This window comes from Typopeltis vanoorti, chromosome 17 (assembly GCF_054136105.1).
Source record: "Typopeltis vanoorti isolate ZY-2024b chromosome 17, IOZ_Tvanoo_1.0, whole genome shotgun sequence".
NCBI classification, from domain to species: domain Eukaryota; kingdom Metazoa; phylum Arthropoda; class Arachnida; order Uropygi; family Thelyphonidae; genus Typopeltis; species Typopeltis vanoorti.
In genome coordinates, this window is record NC_143565.1 from 42,289,063 (window position 1) to 42,310,775 (window position 21,713).

Consider the following 21,713-nt stretch of genomic DNA (forward strand, 5'->3'; position numbering starts at 1 on the left):
TACAAATGCTGTTTTTAAAAAGAAAAAAAAGTAACAAAGAAAACTAAAATTCACTTGAATAAATGCAATCTGAAGAGAATTTAGGACCTCATCTCTGTCTCTCAGCTTAGGAAAGTTATACTGTTCAAGTCTCTGTGAACTAGTGTTCACAGAGACTTGAACACTAAGGTTTTTTTTTTTTCATACATGCAATACATATTAAGAAAAAAAAAACAGATAAAATACCAACCTTTCCAACAGATGGAAATCCAATCAGTGCTACTCGTGCATCACCAGATTTCATAACATCAAATCCTTCACCCTATATATACAAATATAGATATGTATATATTTAAAAGTACACTCACATAAAAAGAAAAATTTCAGATTAAAATGATAACTTAATAATTATATATTGTAAATACCCATCAAAAAGTTCAGTTTTTAAGAGATATCAATTAGTCTTCACCTTACAACTCATCTTCAAATACTTTCTTTTAGCATTTTTACTTGTCTCACCAACATAGGTGGATAGAGGATCTGGAAATAAATCTGGAGTTTTCAATCACAGCTGCCATGAACTTTTTAAAGATAATTATTTAATTATTGCTGCAATATTGCAAAAATAAGTACTTTTTTTTGCAACATTGAAATCATTTGAGGTGTTTCAACACCAATAAGCTATGAATCCACTGTGGATTTTTGCCACCTAAAATTAGTCTAAAACTTTAGAACTCACTTTTGTCTAAAACTTTACAACTCACCTTCAAATACTTTCTTTTAGCATTTTTACTTGTCCCACCAACATAGGTGGATAGAGGATCTGGAAATAAATCTGGAGATTTCAATCACAGCTGCCATGAACTTTTTAAAAATTACTTTTTTTTTTCAACATTGAAATAATTTGAGGTGTTTCAACACCAATAAGCTCTGAATCCACTGTGGATTTTTGCCACCTAAAAAAATGTTTTAGGTGGAAAGTATTTTCATTAATTTTGCTTTATGGAGCATTAAAAAACTTTGGGTCTCCTGGGGAAACATATCAAATATTTTTGTTTATCTAATCCCAGGGTTTATTCATGGTGTGAATGTGTTATAGGTTCTCAACCTTTTGTAAGTGGCAGTGACAAGAAAAAAAAAATAATAATAATGAACATTTCGAATGTTTAGCTAAGTGGGGGGAAAACAGTTCTTCATTTAACATTCCACATAGGAAAAAAGAAAAATATTGTATTATTATTATTATTATTATTATTCAGGTCTCCATGGAGTCAAAAGACTCATAGTGGGAGGTCCTTTCTAAGAAACACAAGTCTATCAAGACTCATCGAGGGAGGTCCCTCCTAGGAAACACAAAGTCTATCATACCACTCCTTAAATGCATTGACCGTTCTTGCTCTCACCACTCCATCAGGCAACGCATTCCATGGTTCAACCACCCTCCATGCAAAGAAACCACTCCTCACCCTCTTTCTCAGTTTCCTTTCGTAACCTCCAGGGATGGCCCCTTGTCATGACTCCCTCCTGCTGTTCAATCAAGTGAAATAACTCCCCAGTGTCAATTCTGTAACCACCTCTCAACAGTTCAAGTCTCAATCATATCACCCCTCCTTCTTCTATCCACCAAACTCTGCAGTCCACACTCCCCCAGCCGATCCTCATAACTAACATTGTACAGTCCTGACACCATCTCCGTTATCAGCCTCTGCACCCCCCTCCACAGTTAATCCATCCCCCTCAAATCCTGGGGACCAGATCTGAGAACAACAGTCTAAGTGTGGTCTGATCAGTCTTATACAATGGAAAGTGTGAACTTTTCTCATAAACCCTCAACTAAAATTACAACATATGTAAAAAAGTACAGTAGTTTAATAATAAACATGACTTAATTTATTATAAACATTGACTTACAAAAAAAAAAATTAGTTTGCAAGGAACAGTGCAGAAATCAGGAAAATGCAAAGCCAAATGTTGGTTGAAAATTAGTGAACATGATTTGCATTTGAAAAACCTACAATACCTAAGTTTCCTATCTGATTTCAAATTGTTTTTTTTTTTTTTTCTTTTTTGATTGGGGAAGGATGTTACAATTTTTCACAAACAGGAAAAATATATATAGGTTGTGAGGATCAGATTTTGACTTTAAGACAAATACTTTTGAGAAATCATAGGAATATAACAAAGACCTATATCTAAGTTTTGAATCTGGAAAGGCAGATATATATGTATATATATAAGATGAAAGTTGTTCAAAATGTTCCAATTATATGGTGTAAATGGAACATTATAACAATATATAGTCTATATTTGAGCTGTAAGTCAGCAGTTAGAAATGAAGGAAATACAAGGATGGTCTGTTAAATAAATTGTTGATAAATGCATGCTCAATATATGAACATACTGAACAAGTAAAACATTTCAGCTATTTAGCAGTTTTTTTTTTTTAAATAAATATGGCAAATTGCATATGGAAATAGTCAGCAGAATTAGTAAAGCTGGTCAACTGAATAAATTTATATGGAATAAGAGAGAAATTAGTCAAACAGTAAATCAGCTATATACCAGACAGGTTGAAATCAATTTTAATTTATTATTATACAGGTATCTCTAAGGAGTTGGAAGCCTCATCACGGGAGATCCATTATTCACACAATGCCAATCATAGCTCTCCTTAAACTCATTCACTGACAAAGCACTCACAATCATCACCACCTCTGGCAACCCATCTGGTAACAGATAACCACAAAGTTGTCTAAATGTTTGCAATGACAAGATGGTGGTAAACTCCCTTTCTTAAGATGTCCTCATCAAAAAAGAAACCTGACAATGGAGTTACTCTAGAAGTGTATCATAAGCCTACTCACGTGGAATGTTATCTTCATGCTTCATTCTTTCACTCTCCTTCCAAAAAAACTAGGCATCATCCACAGTTCAAGAATCTATTCATGTTCAACTTAACAAAATGAAGATAAACCTAAGACGGAACTCTAAGCCCTCTCAAATTTATTTGTTCTCAGTGGTTATTTATAAAAAGGATTGGCAAGATTTTATTTTCAAATCATCCCTCTCTTCATAACCAGAACGTCCAATATAGAGATTCAATTCCTATTCCACACGCTGACAATCTATCCATTAGGATTGCTTCTTTTCAAAGTTCATAACATCAGAGCAATTTTAAAACCTATTCAAACACTTTGCAGGTCTCCTAAAGATAGCACACTTTTTAAAAGCACCTGGGAGTATACAGAATATCAGGCTCATGTGGTCTGCTCTACATTGAGCAAACATCGAAATTCTGCATTCAAATGCCGTACTTACTGTAAATTTCCTGTGGCCTTCATTTTCCACCTTTTATGAGCAGTTTTGATGGCATCTTCTGATGGTAGCCATTTAGATTTCTTCTTCTTACTTGGAATATTCTTATTTGCTTCTGTTTTAATTATATCTTTAATCTCTTCCCATAGTTCATCTAGTTCTCTTTCACACAAATTGAGCATGTTGAATCTGTTCTGTATACAAATATTATATTCAGCCAGTATGTTTCCAAGATCATATTTGATTCCCATTTGCTCCAACTTATGTAATAATTTTTCATGCAGTATTTCTGTCAAATGCCTTTGCAAAGTCCAGCAGTATCATATTGTAGCCATTCCCTTTATCCAATTCTGCTGTCACCTAATGATAAAATGCAAAAAAATGAAGCAGGACCTCCCTTTCACAAAGCCATACTGTCCCCCATTGAGTATCATATTCACATCTACCCATTCCTGAATTTTACTTTTAAAAAACTTTTCCAATACTTTAATCACCATGCCAGAGATACTAATTGGTATGCAATTTTTCTACTTCTATCTTGGAGCGACTTTATACAATGTAATGTAACGAGACTTAGGTTAAACAACTTCAGAGGCACTGCCGTAGTACATGAGCTAACATACCATCCGGGCCCACTGCTGTATTTACATTGATATTTTTCAATATATTGAGCACCTCCATTTTATCTACCTCAATTCTCAGATCAGACTGTCTCGGTGCAAAGTAACCACCTGGATAATATACCCTTGCAAAGTGATCACTTAGTAACCTTTACAAATTGAATTTGTAACAAGAAACTATATGTATGCTATAACACAGTATAATCAAAAATCTCTGGGAAAGATGATTTCACCATTAAGATTGTTGGAGCATCATTTTAAAAAAAAAAGGATATTAATAAGTTTGCAATGACTGATGGCATCATAATAGCACATTACAACAGCTATAAGGACAAGAAATGAATCTGATAAAATGCAGTAAAGAGATATTTAGCTAAAGAAGATTTAAAAAAAAAAAAAGAAAAAAGAAAAAAAAAAAGGGAGATTCTAAGTTGGGCATTCTTTGACATGGAAAATCAGAATAAACATTTTGAGAGGAAGAGGGTCAAAGAATGTGAAACATCGAAAAGTGAAATACACAACAATTGAAGTTGAAAGTTGAGTTTGTGCTGGAAAAAGTGGATGTGGTATGGCAAATTGCAGATGAAAATAGACATAACTGAAAATGAATAATTTAATATATGTATACTGAAGTTATACAATGTTTTGGAAGGTTTAACATAGATTTTTTTTTTTTTTTTGCATGTAACCCATTTCCTATTTTTTTTCTTCTTCAATTTTCACTGCTGTTGTTTATGGTAAGCTGAAATTGGAAGGAACATGATGGAACATGTAGTAAAAAGATTCCTCAAAAGCTGTATGTTCACATGTAAGTCCCAACTCAAACAAATACTTTCAATATTAAAAAAATAATAATAAATTAAAATAACTGAAAATATATAATTTAAAGCTAAAAATGTTTCAAAATGCTAGTTTATATAAATATGCTTGTTTTCTTAAAGAAAAAAAAAAAAAAACCATCATTACCTTTTCCTTCTTTCCTTGCGGTTCTAGAAGTTGACCCCTGTATTTTGCTAGCTTTGCTTTTAAAACTCCTAAATGGTATTCAGTGGCTGCATACATAAAGTTTAAGTACATATTATATTTGAATAAACAAACAAAAACAGCATAATAATATGAAAAACTTCAATAAATGAAACATTCTAAAAATATGATGTACAGAAATAGGAAAGTGTAATTTATATATATATATATATATGTTAAAGATATCAAGCTATTTTAAACCTGGTTTTACTCCATTTCCCAAGTAAGCAAACAAACAAACAAGTCAAGTTTTCACCTGCAAGTGTTGCAAGTCTAGCTGACCCTGCATGTAGTGCAAGACCAAGGCAACTCATGGTAAAAGTAGAATAAGCTCTGATCACTAATCTTAATATTTACCCTTAATGCAAAGCACATCTCCTGGAGGAGATGTATGATGCTTTGTATTAAAGGCAAGGGGCCACTACCCAGACCGGTTTCGACCTTTATTGAGGTCTCATCAGTGGGAGCCAGGCTAGAAATACGAAGATTTTAGTAATGCAGAGCTTATATGTATTTTACCAGAACAAGTTACCATGGGGTGTTTTAACCTTATTAAATAAAAATCTCAGGAGGAGATATAAATGTAGAAAGTATTTTATCTTGGGTATAATAATATGGTAACTTGTGGTAAATTTTACCAGAACAAGTTACCTTATGTTGGAAATGGAGTAAAACCAGATTTAAAATAGCTTGGTATCTTTAACATTTATTATACCCAAGGTAAAATACTTTCTACATATATATATATATATGTGTGTGTGTGACCCAGCCCACAAAAGACTGGCACTAAGAGTCAGAGAATATATGGAAATTCTTAAACGAGTAGAAAGGCTTATGTATTAACAGTATATGATATTGCATTTAATGGTATTAATTCAAAATATAAGAAAATAATTATCATTTTTTAACTCCCTGATTTGGGAATTTTGAGAAAAACCTACTGTCATTTCAAGATCAAATTAACTCTCTCTCTCTCTCTCTGTATGGTGCCAAATAAGACTTTAGTTCCTTGCACTGGGATTTACAATTTTTTTAAACTATTCCCACTGTTACACCAAATTGTTGAAGTTTTATATACTAAAACAAACAAACTGTGTTTGGGTTCTGAAGCTGGATGTAATACCAGCAAAATATTAGCAAATATGTTACATAAATAATAATTATTTTCTTATATTCTGTGTTGTGAATTAATGCCATTCAATAAATTGTTATCTGGAAATTCTATTTTCGAAGCCAAATATGAAAACCAAAGTGGCTTGAAAATGTTTAGAACATTTTCAAGCCACTTTACATACTTCCAATAAAAAAAGGTGGTAGTCTCACACCAGGTGATAATTATTCTACCACTTAAAGATATTCAGAAATATCCATGCCCACAATCAGCTTCAAATCCAAGATGTTATTTTTTGCACTTTTGCAAAATGATCACTAAGTAACTCAACTATTTGAACTGCTTCTGTTACTTCCCAAGCATTAACACTTTTTAAAGTCATCTTTCCGTATTTATTCCTCCTTTTACTTGCCATATAACAAAAGAACTCCTTAAGATTTCTTTTGAACTCATCAGTTAGTCATAATTAGTCCTCCTTACCATGTGGGTCATCCTCCTTGCTTGTACCTTGTAATGCTCATGGGTATGATCACATTTTTCTTTATACTTCCTCCACAACCTTTTCTTTATTTGCAACTCCTGCTTAATAATATTATTCATCCATCTTACTTCTATTTTTTCTCCCACACACCATCAACATCTCTCCCCTTCAAAATCTCATGCCATAGCATTGCTGAAAGCACCAACCTTGCAATTCCACATATACCCCTTCTTAACAGAAAATTGTGCACTGCTTACAATCTCTCAGGTCAAGACCACATGATCATTTTTCCCAAGCAGAGACAGTATGACTAAATTGGTTATTGATATGTCTGCCGATGCTAGGACCAGATCCAACATTATCGAACCTCTTGTCCCTTCCATTGCATTACATTCATCATATAGATTATAGATGATGATTATTAAAATTTTATTATGAATTAATGAAACCATTCAGTGACCAGAACAAATATATGTTTTTCATTATTTTATACATGTATCTTTGTTCCTTTAAATATAATACAATACTGTTATAAGACTACTATGATTATAAGACTAATTTATAATCATATTTGATATGATTATAAATCGCATTTTATTTGTATATTTTTATATGTATATATGTTGTATTCTTTTATACATCTTTTATATATATGTTGTGTGGGGGGGGGGACATATGCATGTATTCTTCTTAGACAAATATTAAATAAATAAATTATAAATCAAGTGCAATGAAACAGCCCCACTTAACAGAGATTTTTGTTACACTCAAAGTCGGTGCTTTTACAACATAACTCCTTGTATCATGGGGTTTGTTACTTAAACAAACACAAAACAAAAGAAAAAATCACTACCAGTAGCCAACAGACTTTTATGCTGTAATGTATTATTTTATAATTTTAGTATATAAAAATGGAGAATATTATGGATCGATCCATATTCTATACTCGGATATAGAAAGAAGCTTTTAAAAGCTTCGAAAATTATCAGAGAGCTTGTGATAATATAACTTTCAGCATAGGAGTTGCTTTGGTTTGTACTATTTAAAAGACACAAGCTGCCCAGGAGCCCGAATGTTCACCTTTTATTAGTACTTAAATTAGGTTTTACGGGCCTGACAGCTATTTTGGTTCTCATCAGAGACCAGGCAGATCTAGAGAGAGAGAGAAAAAAAAAAAAATCCTCTCGATACCATAGCAATTCTATGTCAGAAAGTTAATACACAAGTGCACTCTCAGTATAGAGCTAAAAGGCTTCGATTTAAATTTCTGACAGAGAACTGCTACAATATTGAGAGGGTATCTGACCTTTAGGTTTCTGCTTAGTCTCTTATGAGAAACCATAGTTCGAAATAGCTGCCAGCTCAGTGAAACCTACTTTAAGCACTGATAAAAGGTGAATGTATGGACTCCTGGGCAAATCTCATGTCTTTTAAAGTAGTGCAAACCAAGGCAATTACAATGACAAAGGTTATATTCTCACAAGCTTTCACATGGACTGAGAATATTTTGGAACCTTCCAAAAGATCAAAAGAATTAAGACTGATCAGTCAATTTTTAAACTTTTGTAAAACAGAAAAATTAAGTGCGATTGTATCTAGATTAATGCCTAAGATGGAATCTCAATTCGAACAATTGCCAGTAGTTCTTTTATACAGAAATCAATTTCAAAGTAGTCTTGCTTTGGATGAGTGGACCAGTACTGGAAATAAAACATATTTCAGTATTGTTGTTCATTCAGATAGTGCAAAAATTTTTAACTTAGGATTAGTTTGTACATACCTGGAAAAATGTTCAGCAGCTGATAATCAAAATATTGTATACATAAGAATGCAAGAATATGGAATAATTTTAAAAAACATACTGTAGCTATAACAAATGAATGCAAAAATTTAGGCTTGAAAATTTACACTGCCTTAATCATGCAATTGTTGAACATTTTATAAAAATGAGTCAACAATTGCATTATTTAAAAATATAAAATGTATTTCAAAATCATCATCATCAAATTCCTGCCATGTACCCTCAAGGGGTGTACAGGATATGACAGTACTACATGAAAAAATTACATCATTACTAACTTCCTATCTACAATTTTCCTCCAATCAGTCTGTTACTTGTCAAGACGCCAACATTATCATATCTTATATTTCTATCGTCTAAGGCACTTTGTACCGTATCAATCCTCCTATACCTTGGTCTTCCTCTGGATCGTTTTCCTGCCAACCTGACAGAGAACACTTGTTTTGCTAATCTTTCCTCTCCCATTCTATTTAAGTGACCATACCACCTCATTTTAGCTCTGCTAATGCATTCCTGAATGCTGACAATGTCAAGTTCTTTCCTAATATCCTCATTTTTAATATGATATTGCCATTGATGCCATCTGTTCATGCCTCTAATCTTTCTCAGGACTCTCATAGCTGCGGTCTCTAGTCTTTGGTCAAGTTTTTTACTTCTGACCCAGCTCTCAGATCCATAAGTTAAAACTGGTTTGAACACTTTCTTGTAAACAGCTAATTTAGTGTTCTGACTAATTTCTCTCTTATTCCATATGAATTTATTCAATTGACTTCCTACCATACCAGCTTTGCTGATTCTGTTGTCTATTTCTATATTTAATTTACCATCTTCAGTAAAAATCGTGCCTAAGTAGCTGAAATGTTTTACTTGTTCCACAGGTTCTCCATTCACAACACAGTTGACATTTTCAATGATTCTGCCTATTTTCATTGTCTTTGTCTTTTTATTGCTGACCTTCATACCATACCTATTACAACAGCTTTCAATTTAGACAGAGAATCTTGCAGAATTGTAGCGGATTTATTTAGAAGTATAACATCATCCGCATAAAGCAAAGAGCTGACATTAACATCTCCAATTTTGATATCAGGTTTAATACCACTTTCCTTCATAATGTGATCCATATAGATAATGAATAACAGAGCGGATAATGTACATCCTTGTCTCACACCAGATTTAACATTAAACCATCTTCCTGTACTTCCTTCAATTCTAACTGCTCACTTACAACTCAAATACAGACTAAGTATTGCTTGATATAATGCCCCATTGACACCATATAACTCCAGCGTATTGAATAGCTGCTCTCTTGGCACCTTGTCATATGCCTTTTCCAAATCAACAAAGCTTAAATACAGATCTTTGTTATATTCCCATGCTTTCTCGACTATTTGTCGTAAAGTGAAGATCGATTCCTGACAGCCTCTATTTGGCCTGAATCCAGCTTGTTCTCTACCAAGCTTTTCTTACACAATTCTTCTAAACCGTTTCTCAAGTATACTTGCATAGATCTTGCCAGGAACACTCAGTAGGGAAATACCTCTGTAATTCTCACATTCAGTTTTATTTCCCTTTTTATATATGGGTACTATGAAAGCTCTACTCCAATCATCAGGAATTCGTCCCTCTGTCCAGGCTTTCTGAACTATGCAGTGCAGCCACTGTAAGACTTTTATACCACCATACTTCAGCATTTCTGGTCGAATATCATCTACTCCTGCTGCCTTTCCACATTTCAAGCCTTTGATGGCTTTTTCTACTTCAAATATGGATATGTATTCCTGAATGCATGCCTGGTCAGTGTTTTTTATCACTGTGCTGTCATCACTGCTTGTTTCATTTAGCAGTTTTTCAAAGTAACTACTCCATACTTCAAGAATATCTTTTTCTCCTGTTTTCATGTCACCTTTATCATCTCTAACTCCTTTTACAGCACTCTTTCCTCCATTCCTAAGTTTCTTCAACAACCTCCAGAATATTTTGCCACCTTCTTGATATTTATTTTTTATATTCTTGCCAAAGTCCTCCCATGACTTTTGTTTAGCTAGTTTTCCACACTGTTTAGCTTTCTTACATTTGTCTCTGTATTCTATAAGAGTAAAAGCTGACTTATTTGCCAGGAACTTTTGATATGCTTTCTTCTTTTCCTTCACTGCCTCTTTAACTTCCTGTGTCCACCAGGGAGTTCTGATTTTTTTATCCTTGCACACAACCTCACCACATGCCTCTCTGGCAGAATCAATCAATGTTTTCTTCAGAGTTTGCCACTGAATCTCCAAGGTTTGATTCCTGTTCTCAAACGCTTTCATTTTCTTTTCAATAATCTTTCTGTATTTTAGTCTACTGTTCCCATCTGAGAGCTGCTCAACTTTTATTCACTTTAAAACTTTCTTACATGTTATTCTTTTCAATATGAAAATCAATTTAATCCTGCTCAAGACTAAATAGTGATCACTTCCAATTTCAAATTCTCTGTACACTCTGGTATCCTGCACTAGGGAGAAAACGTCAGTATCAACAATAACATAATCAATGAGACTTTTCTTATTCCTAGCCTCTTCTCTCCATGTGAATTTGTGCACATTTTTATGTTGGAACATGGTGTTAGTAATAACCAGTCCATGTCTTGAGCAGAAATCCAACAGATATTTGCCATTATTATTAGCTTTGCTCTTTTCTCCAAATTTTCCCAAAATATTTTTGTATGTCTCACAATCATTTCCTACTTTGCTATTTAGATCCCCAACAAAGACCAACTTTTCCTTTTTCATTGTGTCAGTTGCTTTTTCTAAAGCGTCAAAAATTTCCTCCACTTCTACCTTAGTAGAACCTTCTGTGCGACCATAGGCACAAATAAGTCTCATTGTCCAGTTCCCCATTCTCATATTTGCCCACATTACTCTATTTGAGACTGACTGCCATTCAAGAAGATTAGCCTCGTATTTTGTGTTGAATATTATGGTTACTCCTTCTTTTCCTTGATTGTCATTGCCTGAATATAACATTTTGTATTTATTGCTCAGAAAGATCTCACCAGTTTTGGTCTTTTTTGTTTCAGTCACTCCTATTATGTCGATCTGGTACTTATCTAATTCCTCAGCTAGCTCCATTTCTTTGCCATTCAGGCTTCTTACATTGATAGTACCGATCTTTAACTCTGGTGATGTTGAGTTGGGGTTTGTTTTCAGATTTGTTCCAGTAGCTGACTTTTCGCTGTTCACCCTGGTTCCCTGGCAAAAACAACGGGGGCTGTTTAACCGGGCGACGCCCCAGCCGGCATGAAATTTTGTCATGTTGTACCATCATTTTTTTTCCAGTAGTTCCAGTATTTCAAAATATATATTAAAAATTGTAATATATTTTAAATATGCAGAATATTCCAGTTAATTGGTTAATCAGTTAAGCCATTTTATTTTCAAATAGGTCTGGAAGAACAAAGACAAAATGAGAATATAACAAGAATTTGCTTCATTTATTTGGTACACAATGTTGTTGAATTGGGGCCAATGAGTGATCTCTACACATGGAGTATTAGAAAAATTATGCAACATGCTTCAAAAATTCAGTGCTGATGAGACATCGGCAGCTGACAAATCAGGGATATTTTATCAGCCCTACAGGGTGGTTCTCTGTGTTATAAACTGCTACACTATTTGAATCAAAGACAGCAATGAATCACAAAATAGTGCTATGCTGTTCAAATATGTTGTCAGGAGCTGATAAACAAAAGCTTAGTTATTGGAATAACTAACGGCTGGAGCAAGACATAACTGGGGAATTGAACAAACTTGATGTTAATAAGGCTGTGGGACTTGAAAATATATCACCACATATTTTGAAGCAATGTGTAAGGGAGTTAATATCTGCCTTGGTATATTTGTTTAATATGAGTCGTACACTGGGTCAAGTTCCAAAGGAGTGGAAGGAAGGTAAGATTGTACTGCTTCATAAGGGAGGTGACAGAACACAAGTTTGAAATTATAAGCCAATCTGCGTGTCAGGTGTTATGGTTAAAAGTGTTTTGAGAGGCTAGTGAGAACCAGAATTGGATTGACAACAATGGTATTATCTTTGATGGACAGCACACATTTGCTAAAGGGAGATCATGTTTTAGTAATCTTCTTACTTATTACAATAAGGTGACAGCAGCATTTGATGTTTGAGATGGATACACAATAGTATACTTTGACTTTGCAAAGGCTTTTGATAGATTACAGCATGATAAGTGATAGTCAAACTGGAGCAGATGGGATTGGATATTAGACTAGTGCATTAGATTGGAGATTGGCTATCTGACAAGTATCAGCAAGTTGTGTATGGGTGAGGGGGGGGGCAATATCCAAGAAGAGGAAAGTCACTAGGGCCATTGCTGTTTGACCTATATAATAATGATATTGGGGAGGATTTGATTGGGAATATTCAGTTGTTTGCAGATGATGCAAAGTTGGGAAGAACTATTAGGAGTAGAGCAAATGTCGTGGCCTCAATGGACTCAGATGCAATACACATAAGGTACACATTTTCAAAGTCCAATCACAGAGAGATCTATCTCAATGAACTCTGACTGTAATAGAAACTGGAACAGCTGCTGCTAGAGGAAACTCCCATGTCAATGCACTGAAATTGGTAGCTGCTTGCCAAGACCTCTGGCACTGCACTAGAACTCTGTTGTGTCACCATAGTCACTCGTTCTTCTGACTCTGAGTCACTTGCTGCTGTAATATGCCTGCTACTCTCACACATAGTACTATGCTACAAGACTGCATTCATCATAGGTACGGTTTCCGGGCGGGAATTCCCTCCAGCCCATTCTCGGGAATTTTTTCATTTCCCGTTCCCGAATACCGAGAAAATTTGGTTGGGAAATAGGGAAAATGTTTAATAAATACATATTTTAATATTTTTTTATAGATTGTCTGAAATAAAATGAACTGGTTCACAAATAAAATTTATTTAAAATGTTCTAACAGTAATATTTTAAATAAATATTTCATATTCAAACTCAAGCATACTCCAACTCAAAAAAAAAAAAAAAAAAAAAAATATATATATATATATATATTAATATATATATATTAATACTCGAGATTATATCCAAAACCTTGGGTGGACACGTTTGGGAATCCCACCAGAACACCTGAGCTTGGTGGCAGAGGATCGTGACCATTGGAAGTTTCTCTTGCAGCTGTTGCCCCCACAACCCAATTAGGAAAGGTGGGCCTTGAAGATGTATGTATGTATAATACTCGAGTTGGACTTTTGTTGTGCTTATCAATTCATTCCGGTTAGCAATAAATCACCACTGTTCTCTTCAAATGTGAGACTTTCTTAAGCTAGAACACTGGATACAGGTAGCCTTTTGATATTTCTTACTCCTGTGGAGAAACGATAAGAGAGAGAGAGCATTTCTAACGTGCGAGCACATCACGTTCCTATTTTAATATTGTTTTATAGATTGCCGTCACAATGAGTAAAGAGTATCAAGAATGTTGGGAATATTTTAGAAAAGATAAAGATAACGAATCAGCTCGTTGCCAGATATGCTCCAAAACTTTGCTATGCAAAGCATCATCAACCAGTGGTCTACATAGGCACCTAGTATACATTCATGGAATGAAAAGGAAAAAACAGTCTGAATTGAATAATGATGAGCCAATGCTTTCATCTTCCAAGATACAAACGACAATTTTACATTATGTCAAGGGACTGGATTTAGAAGAAACCATAAACAAATTAGCAGCTTTGGATGGAATATTAGTCGACACCAGCACAAAAGTGAATTTATTAGGGAAAGTTTCACAAGCAAAGGAATGCAGTTGCCAAGAAGTCAATCTTCAGTTATGACACTACTACATAATTGTTATAGTAAAGTGAAACAACTGTACATCCAGAAATTGGAAGTATTCAAATGTGATAATAAAAAACTGAGTATTTCAATAGACGAGTGGACCAGTTGCAAGAATCGCAGATACATGAATGTTCACGTATACTACAATGAGACCTCTATGAACCTTGGTTTAATAAGAATACATGGGAATTGTCCTGTGGAAAAAGTGTTCTCCTTTCTTCAGGAAAGATTAGAAAACTTTCAGTTAAAACTCGAAAGTGATGCGGTTGCAATTACAAGTGACGGTGCAGCTGTTATGGAAAAATTCGGAAAATTATCACCGACTATTCAACAGTACTGTTACAACCATGCGCTACATCTAGCTGTAACAAAAGTGTTTTACGTTAAAAAGTTGAAAGATGAAGCATCAATGATAGTGAATTCAATACAGATTCTGAATATGATAAAGATGATAACAGTGATTCTGAGTTAGATGGTGTGGCCTGAGCTGATCAGTATGATCTGCGAGATGATCTATCTTTGGCAATTAGCAGCATACGAAGAATTATGAAAATATTTAAGTATTCTCCAGTAAAAAATTCTCTTTTGCAGCAAGAACTAACCAAGAGTGAAACGAGGGAACTAGAAGTCATTTTGGAACACATTGCTTACAACCTGTAAGATTAGCAGTTGAATAGGAAGTTGATAGAAGAAACCATAATATTCCTATATTAGAGAACCTAATATTCTCACAAGGAATTTTTAAGTTCCTGTTCAGTAATTTAGAAAAACAGAATTCTTCAATGAGCGCCAAATGCTTTTAAAGGAAATAAAATTTGAATTGGTTAAACGTAGAAATAGAGATCTTGTCTCTCTCACAAAGTACGTGAGCAACATTAGGTGTTTATGTGAGATGGAAGAGAATGAATTTTTTGCCTTGTCAAGTAAGAATGAAATTGCACGATTGGAGGTCATTAATGGAAAGACTTTTTAAAGGAACATTTACAGCAGAAGTTCCAATAAAAGAAATAAAGGATGTCCTTACAGAGAGTTCTGACATTAAATCAGAATCTGATCTGAAGAGTGAATTGACTAAAGCAATATCAATTTCGACATCAAAGCCTAGCCCTATGCATGCAGACAAATATTTGCTTCTCTAAGGAAGGAAATGAGCTTATATGAAGCAACGCATTCTCTCACTCCCAACTTTAAGATGATTTTAGACGCACTCTTAACAATTCGACCAACGTCTACAGAAAATGAAAGAAATTTTTTTACATCAAGTATATTTGTTACAAAGCGAAGATCACGATTGACTGATCGGGTAATTAATGCTCTATGTTTCTTAAAGTTTCATTTTAAAAAGTGTTTAAAATATTTTTTAATTTTCAAACGAATAATATTTGCATTTGTTTTCTATTAATGTTTAATTTAATAAATAAAATATTTAAATGAGATTGGGAACGTTAATACATTGTGTGATATATGTAAAAACTCACTGTATACTATAAGGTTTGGTTAAATAAAGTTTGCATTAATTACATTGTTTATATTTTGAGAAAACCTGAAATATAACAGAAACCTAGCCAAAATGATACCGTAGTAACCTCTGTTTAGCGCTCAGGGAAAGGGATGCACTAGTCATGAAATTCCGGTCGACCTCCATTTAGGAAATTTTATTTACTCATTTTTTGCTTCGACCTTTTACATATGAGTGTCTCAAAACCTCTGAAAGACTGCGACGAGGCCACGAACCCTGGTTGCCCCACCTTCTCTACGGCTTTTCTGTTTATTAACATTTATTGTTATAGCCATTATTACAGATGATCAATGAAAATTAAATAAAAAAGATTATTTCGGGAATTCTCGAGAATTACGATTTCCCGTTCTAGATTCCTGAAGGTTCCAAAATGTCAGGAATTCGGAAACACTAATCATAGGGAATGACATCCCAGAAGAGGAAAGCCACTAGTGGCATTCAAAAGGGATTTCTGTTTAACTTGTATGTTAAGAATATTGAAAAAATGTATGAACAGTAATATGCAATTGTTTACAGATGATGCAAAGTTAAGAAGAATTATGAGTAGAGCAGATCTTGTGACTTTGTGAGATGGCTTGAACAGATTGAGTGAATGGATAAGTGAGTGGAGTTACCAGATTGATGTTGCAAGGTGTAAGGTTTCAAAATTTGGAAAGTAAAGATGGGATGCAGAGTATACAATTGGTGAATTGGTGGATACTTAGAAGAGGAAGAAAATGAGGGACCTGGAAGGGTAGTGATGGACAAGGACCTAAAATTTCAGGGATACATTTCTAAAATTGTAAGGACAGTACACACACCCACACACCTTTTTACACACAGAAACAACTGTTTTATTTCAGCAACAAAGGGAACAGCTTAACAGAATTTAAAACAGCCAAATTCAAATTATGTGCAATCTCTATCATTTTGATACCGACCCTTTTTTTCCCCCCAGTATGTTACCATGCTATTTCTATTCCAATGCATACTAACCAATTACCAGTCTTCTAGCTAGAAAAGATTGTACATTTCACTCTCTAATCTATCAAAGTATGCTGCAAATGAATTTTGGAGAAGAATTATGTAAACAAATACCTCTTCTGATTTTATCTATGTAGCTCATATAATGGATGATTTTCTCCTTATTTAAAATATTTGTAGAAGAATCTAGATGACTCATTACTGGAGTCTTTGATTTCCCTAACTAATTTTTGTTTAGCGACATGAGTTAAACATAAATTCTTTACATTTTATGTCATTTTCATACTGTTTTACTACTGGGTCTATTAAGCTTTTGAAGTCCATAAATGGTTTATTGAATTTAGCTTTATAATAGGTCATATTAAAAAGACACTTTGAGTGTTCAAATATTTTAGAATCCATCTTTCTTTGGAAAGCAGCTAAAGGTGTTTTGCAGGTGATTTCTGGCAAAGTCTGAGTCACAACATTTTTTATGAAAATTGAATCTCTTGTGAAACTTAAATATCTCCAATTTAAAACAGTCTTGAAAATTTAGTGGTAATCTGAGCTTATCAGCAGCCCAGGATATTTTTTTATACACTGCAGAATACAACTTCGTCTTTGTTGCCTCCCTCCCCAACTTCGATTTCTTAAGCCATTTGTCTTGGAAAGCACATCTTAATTGTTTTTAGTTAATGACATAACAGACTAACTTTTCCCAATGTCATGTAAGTAACACAATCCAGTCTCTGACTCATCTTAGCAAGATAACTGTGTTTTTTAAATAACTATTAAAAAGCCTTTTCATCATGTAAAACGTACAAGTATATAATGACACTAAGCTAATTCAGGTTGTGAATTGTGAAAATAAGCTTACGCCAATGGCTATTGGGAGAATAAGAAGAACACAAATTTGTCTTATTTTCTATTACAGTTGGCTGTTAAACAAATGAAAATTAGTCTTAATTTTTTTTAATCGTATCTCTGATTTTAATATGAATGGTGATGACCTGCAAGTTATGCAAAATAAAATGTTTAAGAATACCTTGTTTATTTTAAAAATAATCTGTGGATGCATGGTATACTTTAGTTTATAACAGGGGTTAAGAGATAAATAGTGCCACCTGCCGTCACAGATTGAAATTACTTCATAATTCAAAAACAGCAGCAAAGCTTTGAGAGTATCTTCATACAAACTTTTGGCAGAGATAAACAGTCTATGAAAGAATTAACTTATCAAATTAATTACATAACATACTATCTCCTGGTTGAAAATAAAACTTATTTATTACATTCATTCCTGGAATGCGTTAATAGAGCTAATCTCACGTGGTATGGTCCTTTAAACAGAATGGGCAAGGAAAGCAAAACAGGTGTTCTCTGCCAGGTTGGCAGAAAAAGACCTGGATATAGGTGGATTGATACGATAAAAAGTGTCTTAGACAATAGAAATGCAAGATCTGATAATATTGGAGTCTTGACATGTAACAGACTGATTTGAAGGAAAATTGTAGATAGGAAGTTAGTAATGATGTAAATTTTTCATGTAGTACTATTATATCCTGTACACCCCTTGAGGATACATGGCAGGAATTTGATGATGATATTACATTCATTAGAGACTGCTGTGAATGAATAACTTGATAGTGAATGAGAAGTTTTAAAATGAAAAAAAAAAGTTTAAATTATGAGAAAAAAATAAGGCAATACATTCTGAATGCATTTAGAACAAGGGTGAAAATCCATTCATCACCTGTCTCTGATAACACAACAGTGATGAGTGAATTTGTGGAGTCCTGATTTGAGAATAGAATGACATGCAGAAGTAGTCAAGATTTCATGTTTCCATTGTAAAAGTTTGATCATGCCACATATGAATTAATGTACACAGATTTGATCAATATGGTTTTTAAAAGGATGAAGAAATACTGGAAAGGGCCCAGAAACAATTGACTGAGGTGATTTCTGGTCTCTGGAATTCAGTATATGAAAATCGATTCAGAAATGGGATTCGAAGTCTGGATAAGAGGAGGAATGGTTGCATGGTATACTTTAAATAAATTAAATAGATATGGTGGAGTCACATAAGTTGGTAAGACGTTATTACCAGATTAACATGAAATTAGTTTTTCATAGAATGAGGAAGACAGAGGGAGAACAAGAAGTCATTCCTGGAAGCTGCATAAAGAATGATATAAGCATGGGAGTAAGGCACACATTCTTTGCATGGAGAGTGGTTGGTGAATGGAATGCATTTAAGGCTCATTATGATGAGCTGTGTGTGCACGCTCGCATGCACTTACAAGAGTGAGTGGCAGTAGAATCTTCCAAAATAAGTCTTTTGACTCAATGAAAGTGTGATGATAATAATAATAATAATAATGGATATTTGTAAATGTCTTTAATTGGGTGAATTTCATCACCCAGTGTAAGACTACCTTCCTGCTTATGAAAGGCCTGAAGTGGCTTTAAAAAATTCCATGTTTGGCTTTAAGCAAGTTTTCTGGAATATCTTACCTGACCCCATCTACAGTACTAGTGTATGATTGCATGAAGAGAGCAGAAATGGTTAATGAATTTAAGGCACTGTAGGAAGTCCCTGCTGTCAGAGAAAGCTCTTCAAACATTGCCTTAAATTCATTAACCATTTCTGCTCTCTTCATGCAAAGAACCTGCTTCTCACTCCTACTTCAAATGAAATCCCTCCCCTATCCACAGGAGTGATGTGACTGAGGCTCTGAAAATAGCATTCCTTCAATGCTTTCATACCTTTTCATTCTGGTTAAAACAATTCTTTCAAATTTCTTTGCCTGCTTGTGCACATCATCCTATTTTTTTTTTCCTGTACCCATTGATATTAATGTTGAATAGCAAAAAGTGTGTGTGTGTGCACGCATGCACATATATACACAAGTACACCACCAATTTTCCAGCAATGAATGGTCTGGCACCTCCTTTAGTCCTTGGACAAAATTAAGAGCACAGTTGAAATTCCCGAAACCACTTGAATAGTTCACTGGCCACCACAAATGCACTTATATATTAAGCACATGTTCACTTAATTAGTGCAAGTGTGACTGTGGCAAAGGATGGCTTTGAAAGTTTAAGAAGTGTTATGGAATTTCTATCCATAAAGTTTGTGGTGAAAAATGGTCTATAAACCACAAAGTAGCTATTGAATATGTGGACGAATTTGGCAAACTTATAAGTTTGATGAGCCCCTCAGTCCTGAGCAAGTGTATAATGTCGATGAAGTGCATTATATTGATGATGCATACTGAGAAGGATGTTAGCAGCAGTAAATTAAGAACCCACAGGACTCAGGCAATATCAAAGGATAGTTACTGTCCTAGGGTGCTCAAACACAGCCAGCAGGAACAGATGTAAGCTACTTTTGATAGGAAAACTAAATGCTCAAGGACCTTGAAAGGCATTAAAATTTATCATAAGATATTAGTAGAGTAGAGTGCAATGAGTCCTTGGCCTTCCTGGAGGTATCATGTAATAATAAGATATTGTGCAAATAAAAATGACTGTATTACCACTGAGATTGTGTTAAAATAGTTCAAAATAAACCCTAGTAGAATCTATAGGCCTACCAGATGTAGAAATCTTCAGCTTCTTGACTACTGTTCAGCTCACACCAGAGCTGAACTCCTGTATGTGTATATATATAAATATATATATATATATATATATAAAGACGTTTATAATGTACATTGCTCTGGACTTTGTTCTGTTCTGAATCCAGATAAAAGCAGTGAAAGAAGTGCCCTATATCATTTATACTAATGTATTTTCATTTGATCACTTAAATTACAATTTATATGTAATATTTAAGTTTCCAGGTCCGAGGTGCTTTAGGGACTGGAGTGAATTATAATTAGGTCAGGGTGTACCGATGAAATATTATTACATGTCCTCCAATGGGCAGGCAAAACGGGTAATCCGGCACGGCTCTGGATCCAAGGGTGCCGGAAAATCGGTTGTACCTTATACATATATAGTTTGACTTTCGAATAACGCTAGCAAGTAAACTGATTCCGTTAAATGGTCATTAACGTACATTTTTTTTTTTTTTTTTTTAGTTCAGGGGAATGATTTGTTCTGCACTAATACATACTATTGTTAAAATTTAGCAAATTTATCTCAATGATCAGCAGAGAAGTGTAATATGATTACTGAGACTGGAAGAGACCTGCTAAGCTGCACGTGACTAAAAGAGAAAATTGCTTTCAGGCGATCTAATTGCCGCAAAGTTGCGAATTAATATTTACGATATAGCCCCATTTTGAAGAATTACAAACTAATTTCACATTGCTGAATTACTCTCTCAGACACACTATTATGTCAGGTAACACGTCGTACTATTGATCTTTTTAATATTCGGCAATAAAAAGAATAAGATTATTTCTAAGTCATAAACGTACCCTTATTTTTCTGGGTTCTGGATATCTCCTTCTCAATTTCACTGATCTTTTCCAAGATACCCATTATTTGATTCTACTTAATGAACTGAACCGAAAAATGTGAAAATAAATGTCCCTTCTCGGTTACAACTTAGATATAGGAAATACACAATAACATCGCCGCGGATTAAATAGACTATTTCTTAAACTTCTATGATGAGCATGTGCTACAAATCAGAGAACACGAGAATATCATAGTTCTACACGTAGGTGAAACAGTTGTCAGTAGGTGGCAGTAACACTCCGTTGCCTACAACATCGAACTTTTTTTTTCTTTAGCTGCCGTCAGGTTACTGACACGTGTAGTTTTATTTTAAACATATTTATGGTATATACTTATTTATGAATAAATTCCTAAACCTGCTGAAAAATTCTTAAGTCACAGGATGATGCTAGAATATGAAGATGGGTGCTTTATGGAGGAAGATAAAATGTAGGCTTATTATTAACGTGCATTTATTGCCTATTATCGGCTGTAAAATTTTTATTGTAAGGAGATTAAAAGGAAAATTGACCTTAATATAGATAATCAGTTTGCTTGTTGCCATCTTTCCGTTAAACTCTAATCATTGCGATCCAACTGGATACTAATTAATTAAGCACTA

At 34.1% G+C, this 21,713-nt stretch overlaps 2 protein-coding genes across 2 annotated transcripts in view; one reads left to right on the top strand and one right to left on the bottom strand.

Moving 5' to 3' along the window:
• The window catches only part of LOC150097321 (developmentally-regulated GTP-binding protein 2), a 199,119-nt gene extending 177,796 nt beyond the window's left edge, over positions 1–21,323 (bottom strand). The window contains exons 1-3 of the mRNA XM_090406731.1: positions 21,070–21,323; positions 4,881–4,966; positions 230–301 (exon numbers count right to left, since the gene is read on the bottom strand). Coding sequence (XP_090262857.1) covers positions 230–301; positions 4,881–4,966; positions 21,070–21,133 — 222 coding nt within the window. The 5' untranslated portion in view covers positions 21,134–21,323. The remainder of the gene's footprint in view (positions 1–229; positions 302–4,880; positions 4,967–21,069) is intronic.
• Positions 21,324–21,406: 83 nt separating this feature from the next.
• PICK1 (protein interacting with PRKCA 1) overlaps positions 21,407–21,713 on the top strand; it is a 170,162-nt gene continuing 169,855 nt past the window's right edge. Inside the window, exon 1 of the mRNA XM_090407330.1 lies at positions 21,407–21,541. The gene's annotated coding sequence lies outside the window, so the exon portion shown is untranslated. The remainder of the gene's footprint in view (positions 21,542–21,713) is intronic.